Source organism: Vitis vinifera, chromosome 7 (assembly GCF_030704535.1).
Source record: "Vitis vinifera cultivar Pinot Noir 40024 chromosome 7, ASM3070453v1".
Taxonomy (NCBI): domain Eukaryota; kingdom Viridiplantae; phylum Streptophyta; class Magnoliopsida; order Vitales; family Vitaceae; genus Vitis; species Vitis vinifera.
Genome location: NC_081811.1, coordinates 9,544,934 through 9,557,281, shown reverse-complemented (window position 1 = coordinate 9,557,281; position 12,348 = coordinate 9,544,934). Strand labels below are relative to the sequence as shown.

The 12,348-nt window shown below is 32.9% G+C and overlaps 1 protein-coding gene across 1 annotated transcript; it reads left to right on the top strand.

The window, feature by feature from the left end:
- Positions 1-2,222: 2,222 nt before the first annotated feature.
- Positions 2,223-3,014, top strand: LOC100255543 (glycine-rich protein 5-like). The gene has a single exon (XM_010654159.3). The coding sequence runs from the start codon at positions 2,441-2,443 to the stop codon at positions 2,798-2,800; it is 360 nt and encodes a 119-aa protein (XP_010652461.1). The 5' UTR covers positions 2,223-2,440; the 3' UTR covers positions 2,801-3,014.
- The last annotated feature ends 9,334 nt before the right edge of the window (positions 3,015-12,348 follow it).

Below are 12,348 nucleotides of genomic sequence, written 5' to 3'. Positions count from 1 at the left end.
AGGCTATGAAATATTAACACCGATCCGAATGTAAGTGATCCCGGCTATTTAGATTTGATAAGAATCCGCTTGCTTCAAAAGATACAGGTGAGGGAATGTGCTAAGTCACTTGGGATAAGTCTATCATTTAGAGTCTCATTTGAGATTGTGGGTGATGTCATGCTTATGCCACTCTCCTGCATTCAGCAAAGAGACAAATCAATCGTGGAAACTCCAAGGTAGACGTCACGTGGCGCATTGATAGATATTTGTGGAGTTTTTCAACTAGTTCAAAGGTGTCATTGCATGAAGAATAACTGTAGCCAAAGAAAGGGCTGATCTGGACGTTCTCTATATCAGAGCATCAAAATGGGAATATCAAGGTGCCGCCAACACACTCATCACTATCATGCTTGCACAATCAAAAGAGGATGGAGTCGACCTAATCGAACACGGACAGACCCAGACTGAAGACTTGCTGAGAACAGAGGCTCAGGTTTTGGGGTTAAGGCAATTTCAATATGCCTAGGGATTCTCATTTGTGCCACTCAGACTCAAAATAACCTCTGTAAGAAGGAAGAAGGATGAGAAAGCTGGCTACAGAGATTCAAAGGAGAGTCACTACGATTCAAGCTTCTTGGATAACATGCTGTTCAGCGAGTTTGCCATAGAGTTTTGAGTTTTTGTTGTGAAAAGATGGATGGGAATATGTCGGTTGGTTGTGAGTAAGAATTTCTATGCTCGGCACGCCAAGTCAATAATAGTTGAAGATGGGGTCTAAAGGGCAAGCAAGGCTCATAGCATCGTGGCCTGATTCAGTGACTATTCTGGCATCCAGTCAAACCTCCAGGGCATGTATCACATGGCCACCTTCGGGCATACTACTTTGGCCATGTGTCCTTCTCACTTCCTCCTTTCATCTATTTTTAAAAAATAATTTCTCACACTCTCATTCCTCAAAAATAATTTTTCAATTTCCATTTTGTAAACAACTCTTCAAATTTTGATTTTCCGATAAATTTCAACTCTCCTCCTTCATCCTTAGAACCCCTTAGGTTCCAAAGTCTCTTTTTCTAATAAAACTTGGTTGCCATCTTTCCTTCTGGCAAACAATTTCAACATCTCTTTTGTTTTAAAATGTTTTAAAATAAGTATGAATTAAATTCCGTAATTCCGAATAATAGAATTTATGGAATTAATTCATGCAAAAATAAATGGGCTTTGGTGGGGGCCCGACATCAAATAAATTTGCTTTAAAAATAACAATGAATTTTGAATGAAATATCATGCGTGCTATTGGTGCTTCTTTCTCTGTTTTGGTGACATGTACTTTATGTTCATTACTATGCACTAATCTCATTTTGTGATAGCGCGTTGCCGTTTGCTGATCAGGTACGCATCCACTTTCACTTTAGTTATCCTCTATTGCATATTCTGATACTCATATGTGCATGATTGATTCGAGTATTTATTGATTTTCTCATTGATTGCCATGTCAGTTTCATCTCATTAGTAGAGACCCGACTTTAGGGACTTAGAAGGGTGCTACGGTCTTTACCGTACCTTCCTGATAAGTAACCTGACCCCCGAACCCGATCCGGTTTTTCACAGACCACCTTTTCCAAAATAAGGAGTCACACTTAGGGTTTTTCTTTCTTATTTTGTTTACCCTTTAAAAATAAAACAAAAATAAGTGGCGACTCTAAGTCATTTTCAAATAATCAATAAAAATCAATTTTTTCAAAAATAAAAATCGAGTTCGCCATCGAGTGGGAAACGCATTCGAGCGATCGAAATGCGGGGTCCACACATAATAATTCCAAGAATTTCTTTATGTTATTTTGCATCCCTTTCTATCTCATATGGTAAGCCCAAAAAGACGAAATGCACCCCAGAGAGGTATTAATATAGTATTAGGTATCAATTTATCTAATTTGCTATTCATTTTTTCCATACATTCTCTTAGAGATCAACTGAAAAATTCAGGATATGAAAAATAAAACGCGAAAGAATTACCAGAGAAAGAGACATTTTTTGTGGCCTGTCATTCAAATTTTACGTACGTCAAAACAAACCCCTAATATTCATGTCCTTTAGGTTTTCTGTCATGCAAATATTGGCAGGGGCATTTTTCTGAATCCCAGCACAGCCATACATATTGCATAATATCTGTATGGAAGCCATGATGATATGCAAGTGATTTTCATTTTTATTTGTTAGATGTTGATCAATTTGAGGCCCTGAGGCTCGGAGCATAGTCGCAACAAATCCTGTTCAATTCCATCGACTGAGTATAGCTGTGGACTGATCAGCATTTAACTTCATTTACTACTTGCAACTGTCCCCCACCTCCCTTTAGGCCTTTAAAAGGAGACCCGCAACACCCTTCAGGTGCAACAGAGTACACACTCAAAAAGAAGCATTAGAGTGTGAGTGAGTGAGTGAGTGAGAAAAGAGAGAGATGGCAAAGTGGTTTATCATGGCAGTGCTTGCCCTAGCAGTGGCTCACACCACTGCAAGGACTGTGCCTAGTGATGCTGGTCTCGATGACCAAAAGAACATCGCCACCTTTGGCGGGCTCGGTGGCTTTGCAGGAGTAGGTGATTCTGGACTGCCATTTGGTGGGCTAGGTGGAGTCAGCGGAGTTGGCGGAGGAATCGGTAGTGCAGGTGGACTAGGTGGGACAGGAGGGCTCGGCAGCTTGGGTGGCTTGGGTGGCACCGGTGGTCTCGGAACCCTAGGCGGCATAGGCAGTGGAGTGGGCACCGGTGGTGGACTCGGTGGTCCTGGTGGTGGCGCTGGTTCTCCTCCTTTCCCTTGAATTTGTTGTGATCATGGTTCTCATTTTAGGTTTAAGTTTAACTTCTACCAGTAAGGGTTTTGGAGTTGAGTGTGTCTGTGTGTAAGGTGGTTCATGTTTTTAGTTTCTTATTGTTCTTCATGTCTTTGCTTCAGATTCCGTTGTCATGTTATTAGCCCAGCATAATTGTGTTTTTGTTTATTGTTTTATATAATAATTTTATTTTACTTTCCTACTCTCACTTCTCCCAATAATCTATACCATCACCAAATTATTATCATCTCTTCCAACAGCACAATCACTACTATGTAACCTCGCAGCCCACTGCATTCTTTTATTTTATTTTATTCATTTTTTATATATTTTTTTTCATCATACATAATCACTACACCACACCAGTGGTCATATGCTTCCTAGAAAACCATACCTTTCAAAGCATGAAAACAATTTTTCTTTTCAACAAGGTAATCCAACTGATGGGAAATCTAGATTACTTTATTCCTGTCCAAGGATCAGGTTAGGTGCATCAAATTACTCCTAAGGCTACTAGATCTATGTGTAGCAAAAATATAACATTTAAAACTATTTACAAGACCTAGATTACATGTTTAGATTGAATCCTTATGGTGAATATCATTATTTGATGCCGCGGTAGTCAAATGTGATCTCACAAACCCCCAATGTTCCAAATGACTCTTTCTTGAAACTAAGCACACAAATGGTGGAAGTCATGAGGATGGAAGTTAGGGTTCTCTTTGGAACATAGGGAGAATGATAAAAGAAGACTTGAAACCTTAATCTTATAAGGGGTATTTATAGGGTTCCTACTAAGCTTAAGTGACTTGAGCCTACCTTCGACTTAAGTCAGTTAATCTATCTCAAAAAAGAGTTTTAATTGATTAATTAACCCATCAAAACTTCAATTAATCAATTAACCTATTCTAGAGATGTTGTCCACTAATTCCTGGGCAACCTTATGTAGTTACCAAAACATCCTTTTGCATATAAGTGAACCAAAAGTCAATTCAACCTTCATAAACTGTGTCATCAAGGTATATATGTTTGAACGAGGACCATTGGAACTTCTAGGATAGTATTGGCTCTCTCATAATTCAATTTTGAAGTTGACAAAACATCCCATTATACTAAGATAATTATTCTCTAATACCCTATACATATTATAACAAGACACTAAGTGTTCGGGTTCGTGACCTACTATCCACTATATATAATCTCCCAATGAATTGATGTCTATAATCTAACAAGGTAAAAACTTTCATCCACTTAAGATTACCTCTACTATAATTAAGTTACAAATCCTCCTATTATGTAATCAATTGACATGTCCTATCTCACAAAGAGCTTAAGGAACTACTATGACCATAGTTTATCTAAACACGTATCTTTAAGATCACCCAAGGGCATATATTGTCTTAAAGTCCATGAGATATCATAGTATCTCCATTAAGAATACCCATTCACTGCAAATCTCTATTGTAATTAAAATAATTAAGCTTAAATATATGATAACTCTAGCTAAGAAAAATTAGAGATAGAGTTACCACGACTTTGTAGTGTAGTGGGTTGTTGTCTTCTAGGATCAACTCTAATTTGTTTATTTTCTTTTAGATGAAAAGGAGTAATTATTTGCTAAAAATACTGAAATCTTAATTTAAATAAATAGGGATAAACATGAATAAAAATTTCCTAAACTATTTTATGAAATAAATCAAATAAAAGAAAGAATGTTCTAGAGAGTTTCACAATCTAGTGTTAATTCCTAGAGAGAGAGAAAGAACATTATAAAATTTAGGATTTAAGATCAAAATCAATCCACAACCAAATTGAATATTAAGACCAATATTGCATTGGAAACTTAGTTTTTCCTTTTTAAAATAGATTCCTAAAACATCAAGTAAATGAGATTAATTATTGGTTTAAGGTTTAGCTTTGTAACCCTTCCTACTCCTTGTAGCATTGCTATGAGGCTAACCCTTCCTACTCCTTGTAGCTTTGTTTTAAGGCAGGTAATGATTGGGAAGACCAAGATAACTTGATCAAGAGTTGTTAGGAATCATTAGTATCTAGTAATAACCTACCATATCATTCCCTAATATAACTTACAAGGATGAGACTAAACATTCATAATTTGTAACCCAACCAGTCATTAATCTCATTATTGTAAATCTTAAATCAATTAGAAATGATGGTTTGTTTTTATTTTCAATTTTATTCAATCAAAATCCCATATCCATCTTCATAGATTCAACCCTTAAATTCGTTAACAATAGGATCAAACTATAGTAACTAGCAATCAAGGTCTTCCCAAGAATTAGTAGTATTTTGATAAGAATCCTATATAATTTATCTAAGGTGATCTAACAGAGAGGATCTATTCCTACTAGTGAAAACATGAAAGTTCAAAATTCACTGTGAATTTTGAACTCACCCACTACTAGTTTGTTTCTAACGTGCATAACTTCCTCATCACAATTTTGATTTGCACACTATTTAAAGCGTTGGACTCCTTACTTCTCGAGCTTCAAAATGATATATAGTATGCCCAAAAATGACATTAGTAAGTGCTCCAAATTTTACCTTAAAATCAAAGAATATGTTGTAGCTAGATTTTGAGTTCTAAATTTCCATGTGAACTTGATTGCATGTGGTTCAACCCTCCTCTATTATGGTTTCTTGACCTCTATCTTAATCCATAACACCCCTTGCTAGTATTTCATGCCTATGGTTTGCTCATTATGTCATTTCTTAGACTCTTCATAGTTAATAAGTCCCAAGTCTCTCATTTATGCATATTTAACCTCTTCTACTTCCTTGGTTGAAAATGACTTTTACACTTAGCATTCTTTTCATCCCTTAAACCTAGAATTAGGCTCAAAATAAAAGTTAGATCCATAGTTAGGGTCTTAGCATCAATTTGAGTTAACTTAGATAATTGGAGCTTTTTATGTTACATAAATCATGTCATATTTGTGTGATTGGAGTGCATATTTTGGTTCCAATCACCCATTGCTACCAACTTTTATCAATAGTGGCCCAATCAATAAGGAATATATGATCACTTTAGGATCTCATATATAGCTCAAAGTCATTACTAACTTCAGCACAGGCTCAATATTCTCTCGAAGTTGAGAGATAATATAACATAGTAGCCTATTGAAGTTATAACAAACCGATAGCTTTACATCATGACTCACCATAGGTTTTGTCCAATGTGTAACCATACATACTAATGCACTCACCATGGGGACCTCTTCTCGATGGTCAAGGTCAATCATCCCTCAAATTAGGAGGTTGTTAGGAACCTTGGATTACTTTGTTCCTGTGTCCAGGATCTCGTAGGATGCATGCATCTATCCCCAGGGCTCTCTAGATCTAACATAAATGAAAAATAATAGCTTTAAAACCATTTTAGAATAAAGATCTAAAGATACAAAACTCATACTTGTGATCTGGATGTTCCTAGATAGAATTCATTTGCTGAAAAACATGTTTGAAAAAACTAGAGAGTCTATCTCCTCATGCTGCTATCCATGTGCATGTCTCGTGTGATTCCCGTGCATGGGGCTTGTGAATGTCCCATGTCCTGTGAGCTTCTCGTGTATGTGACTTGTGCACATCCAATGTTGTAGCCCTTCATCCAAGGAGGTCTCGTACACCCAAGATTTTTTGTCTAATGACTTGAACCACGATCTTAGCACTCTAAAGTATGGGTTTTGGAAATGAGAAGACTATGCTCTCTCTGGAGGTGGAAAACAACTCTCACCAAAAGTCATTAGAAAACCCTAACCGATAAAAGGGTATTTATAGGGATGCCCATTGGGCTTAAGTGACTTAAGCCTATCAAGGCTTAGGTCACTTAATCTAGCCTAAAACAAGCCTTAATTGATTATTTAACCACATAGGGTCATCTAATTAATCAATTAAACCAATCTAGAGATCTTGTTCGTTATTTCCTATGCAATCTTACAAAATTAACCAAATGCCCTTATACACAAGAATGAACCTAGAGTCAATCCAACCTCATTAACTGTATCATTTTGGTATATGAGCTCATAGTGGGGACCATTGGGACCCATAGGAGTACTAGCTTCCTCGTAATCTAATTCTGAAGTTGATTCAATATTCCACTAAATAGAATCAACTCCACTCTAGTACACTATTTATATAACAACGAGACGAAGTTCGGTCCATAACCTACTATCCATTGCATGTAGACTTCCTATGAATTGATGTCTATAATCTAACAAGGTAGTGTTATCATCTATCAAGATTACCTCTCAAATCCTTGATTTATAGATCTCACTTATTATATGATCAACTAACATACCCTAACTCTAAGGAGCATAAGTCAAATTCCATTAAAGAAATTACAGTGTTCATAGATTTCATGATCACATGTCCTTTGGATCACCCAAGAGGACACATTGTCTCAATCCCATGAGATATCATAGTGTCTCTATTGAGAATATCTGTTGTCACCAGCCTCCATCAATAGTGGCCCAATCCATAAGGATAAATGACTACTTTAGGGTCTCACCTATTGGTCAAAGCCTCTTATTGATTTTGGAGCAAGCTCAATATCCTCTCAAGGTTGAGAGTCCATGTAGTATAGTAGCTTGGTGAATCATGACAATTGATAACTTTGCGTCATAATTCATTGTAGATCCTATCTAGTGTGCATCACATATACTAGTGTACCCATCATGGGAAACTCATCCCGATGACCAAGACAAGTCATCCCTCCAATTAGGAGGTGATGCACTACAGTCTCTATTAGATTGCCCAAATCCATGAATCGACTATAGACAACTTATCTACTTACAAGGAACCTATGACTTGTATCTTTCGTGTAACTCCTAATGCACATAAGTCATGTACAATGTAAGAGACATGAGTTGAATGTTCGAATCAATGTCAATACACCAAAAAGATAACAAGGGGATGGTTAAGTCTAACTTTGTTACATCATGTTTTTCTTTCAGGAGTTCAATCCCAATAGAGGTACACTACTATAAAATAATTTATGGTGTCACATTTAAAATAATGACACCACAATGCTTAAAATTTATAAAGGCAACACATCATATAAAAAATCTTCAATTGGGGTAGTTAGATGATGCTAATTTTATATTAATGGTATCATTTTTTGGAAGTGACACCATATGAAATATAAAAAAAAATTAATTTTATAACTCAATGGGTCCTTTTTTAAAATAGTGAGTAGGAAAAATTTATGAAAAGTCCATTGTTTCCATATATACATTAACTAATATAAAAGATCTTAACCCTAACTATCGTCTTCTTCTCCTTTTTCTCACACCCACGGTCGACACACCCATAACTGATATTCTTTGCTTTGTAAAATCTCGAGTAAGTCAAAATCCCTTATCTATCATCTTTATTTATTTTTTATTACTACAAAAATCTTTATTAGTATAATTGTTTTATATTGCTTGATTTAGTATATCTATGATGTAGGTTTTGTGAATGACATTTTTTATTGAGTTTTAGGAAAGTAAAAACTAGGTTTAACATTCTAACATATTTTTCGTTTCATTGCTAATAAGACCCAAAACGAATGAAAACAAGAAAAATGAGTGATTTTTAAAATTTTTGTCTAATTGAGAATGAGAGATACACTAGTTGGTTGTAAGTTTTCACATTTGAGAATATTTTATTGAAGACTTGACTGTAGTGTATTGGTTGTAATTTTTCACATGTGAAAATATTTTATTGAAGACTTGACTACATTTGGTACTTTTTTCCACCATGCTAGGAGTTTTTGGATGAAGTCTAACAATAGCATATTGGCTAGTGCTACAAGATGACGCCCAATTAATCCAAAAGCACTTAAGTTGTTTAGGGTTTTCTTTAGTTAACCAAAGAAAACCTTCCCACTTTGTTTGTGTTGAGAGTCACCTAAATGGAATAGAATATTGGATATCATATAGTGGTAAAGGGTATTGTAGATATGATTTTTTTTTAGTCACCTAAATGGAATGAAATATTGGTAGGTGAATAAAATATTGAGATGACTGTAATAGTTGAATTAGTAAGTGGAAGAGAAGTGTATGTTGCTTTGTTTATTCTATAAAAACGATAATTTTAGTAGTTGAAATTTGCATGCTTTGTTATTCTATAAAAACAATAATTTTAGTGTTTGAAATTTTAAAACATGAATGAAATGCCTGAAAATATTTTTGAAAAATAGGATAGTAATAAATGGGTAATAGCTCCTTTCCTAAAAATATTTTGATAAATAAAAATAATCTATGGTTAAAATATATTTTTGTGAAAGTATTTAAAAACGAACCAAAATATCAATAATTGTTATTTTGTTTGAAATAATTTAGGAATTTAAAAATAATATTGGGGATAATTTTTGAGTTAAAATTGAGCTATAAATGATTAATTTTTTTAGGACTATCTTTTTTTGAAAATCATCCAATGATAACTTCTTTTTTTTTTTTAAATAAGAATGTTGGAAATAATTTTAAAAATAAAATGTTTTTGGCAATGATTTTTCTAAAAGTATTTTAGGCATAAATAGAAATTTCTTGTATGAAAATAAGAGAATTTAAATATATATAGACATAAAAATACATTCTTTGATGTCTAATAAACAAGTGAGTTTTTCTCTAAAGAAAATAAAATAAGAATTTGTTTGTATAGTAAAATAGTTTATGTATGTGACAGTTATTAATAAGAAAGTTTTGAAAATAAATTTGGGATAAAGTATTTTTTGGTAAGTTTTATTTAGATAATTCAAGAATAAAGTGATTTATTAACTTTTCTTAAAATAATATTTTTTTTTTCTAATTGGTCATTTTTTTAGAAATAAAATTGTTAGGTTCTATTATTTGTAAATGCTTAAGAAATTCTAAAAAAAAATCTTTAAAAATAAAATGATCTTTCTATCACATTCCTTGTAATAAATAATTTTTTTTATATACATATTAGAAAGTAAAAAACAAAAACAAAAACAAAAAGGTCTTTGTTCAATTAACATAAGAAGACGTTCCCCACTTTCTTTGTGTTGAGAGTCACCTAAATGGAATAAAATACTCGGTATCATAAGAGAGTAAAGGGTATTATAGATATGATTTTGTTGAGAGTCACCTAAATGGAATGAAATATTGGTAAGTGAATAAAATATTAGGGTGCGCGATTGTAATAGTTGACTTAGTGAGTGGAGGAGAAGTGTATGCTTCTTTGTTTATTCTATAAAAAAAATCATTTTAGTAGTTGAAAACGTGTATGAAATGATTGAAAATATTTTCTAAAAAATAGGATAGTAATAAATGGATAATAGTTCATTTCCTGAAAATATTTTAATAAATTAAAATAACTTATAGTTAAAATATATTCTTGTGAAAGTATTTAAAAATGAACCAATGTATCAATAATTGTTATTTTGCTTGAAAAGCATTTAAGAGTAAAAAAATAATAATACTGGGAATAATTTTTGAGTTTAAATTGGGCTATAAATGGTTTTTTAGGGCTTTATCTTTTTTGAAAATAATCAAATGATAAATTTTTTTTTAATAAGAATGTTGAAAATAATTTTAAAAATAAAATGTTTTTGCAATGATTAATTTTTTAAAAGTAATTTAAGTATAAATGAAAATTTCTCATATGAAAATAAGAGGATTTAAAAAATAATATAAAAATAGACTTCTTTGATATGTCTAATAAACAAGTTTACATAAAATCATTTGTGTTAATTAATTTATTTTTTAAAGCTTAATTTTTGTTTTCATATACAATTTTGACTTTTTGGCTCAATTGACAAAACCTTTACCATAGCACTTATCCACTATCCCTTAAACTTGTACTTGCTACAGGTTTTAACATTAATCATATATAAAACTTTTAAATAATAATTGTAAGTATTAAGTAAGAAAACTATAAATAAATGAGCATTAAAAGTAGAAAAATTCTTCGTATTATTATCTAATGAGTTTTGAATTTTAGACTTCCAATTTCTATCACTAAAGGTGTATTAAACATGGAAGACTCTTGCTCTGTTTTGAACTCTAATTTTCAATGTAGAAGATTGTTGTTTTGCTTTACGCTATAATGAAGATGACTTTTTCTATATTGTTCTCACAAATAGAATAAGAATTTCTTTGTATAATAAAATAATTTACATATGAGATAATTGTCGATAAGAAAGTTTTGAAAATAAAATTGGGATGAAATATTTTTTATTAAGTTTTTGTTTAGATAATTTGAGAATAAAGTGATTTATTAATTATTCTTAAAATAATAAAATAATATTTTTTTAATGTCCTTTTCATATAAAATATGGTCACAAAAATTTAGATGTGATGCGACCATCACAATAAGTCATCCAGCCATATGACATCACCCCATATATTAACCACCAACTCAGCTAAAAGGCTTCATAGCACCATGTTTTTCATGAATCATGCATTTTTTTTTTAAAATGACATTCACATCAAACACATTTTATTTTTATTTCTATATATTAAAACATGTAACATTTACCTATTTTAAAAAACTAACCATTGAACTTATTTAATAAAGGGCTCTTCGAATATTTGCGAAGAAAACATTTAAAAGGGAGCCATCTTGGCAATTATTGCAAGTGAGATCCAAAATTTTGCTTTACATATTCAAATTATGAATTTGCACCGTTTATATATAAGAGTACTAATGTTATTTTATAATTGATCAATTAGTATCTGTCAAGTAAGCAAGCAATAGAATCGCGGAATAATGGAAGAAAACAATAACACAAGAACAAACACAAGATTTACGTGGTTCGATCAAAGTGATCTACGTCCACAGGCATAGAGTGAGCAATTCTATTTCACTATTGAAAGACGGCTCATGCACCTTTCAGTCACTTTTTACGTTTTCCCAAGCCACCTATTTATAGAGTTTACAAGAGTTCTAGTTATCATATACCAACCCTAACCCTAAAACCCATTTAACAATAAGACTCGGCCCATTTAGCCTTAGCCCATGTTTTACAAGGATAGCTTCAACATATTACAAAGAAAAAATCAATTCAACTCAACAATTCTCCACCTTGAATTAAGTTTTCTTTCTTCTTTCAATTCAGAATATAGAACTACTCATCTGCTACGCCCCGAAGGGCCTCAAGCTCAAACTTTGCAAACATTCACCAAGTCCAAGCTATGCTTGAACTTTTCAGTAGTAATTGGCTTAGTCAACATATCTGCAGGATTAACTTCCGTGGCAACCTTCTCAATGGAGAATAACTTTTCTTCGATCACATCACGAATAAAGTTCAACCTAACATCAATATGTTTTGTCCTCTCATGATAAACAGGATTCTTTGCTAAACACAAAGCACTTTGACTATCACAATAGATAACCGGCTTAGACAAATTCAAACCCAAGCTGCCAAGAAAACCATTTAACCACATACCTTCTTTCACCCCTTCTGTCAAGGACATGTATTCCGCTTCAGTTGTAGACAAAGCAACTGTTGGCTGCAAAGAAGCTCTCCAGCTAATAGCACACCCAAACAGAGTGAAAATATAACAGGTCAATGA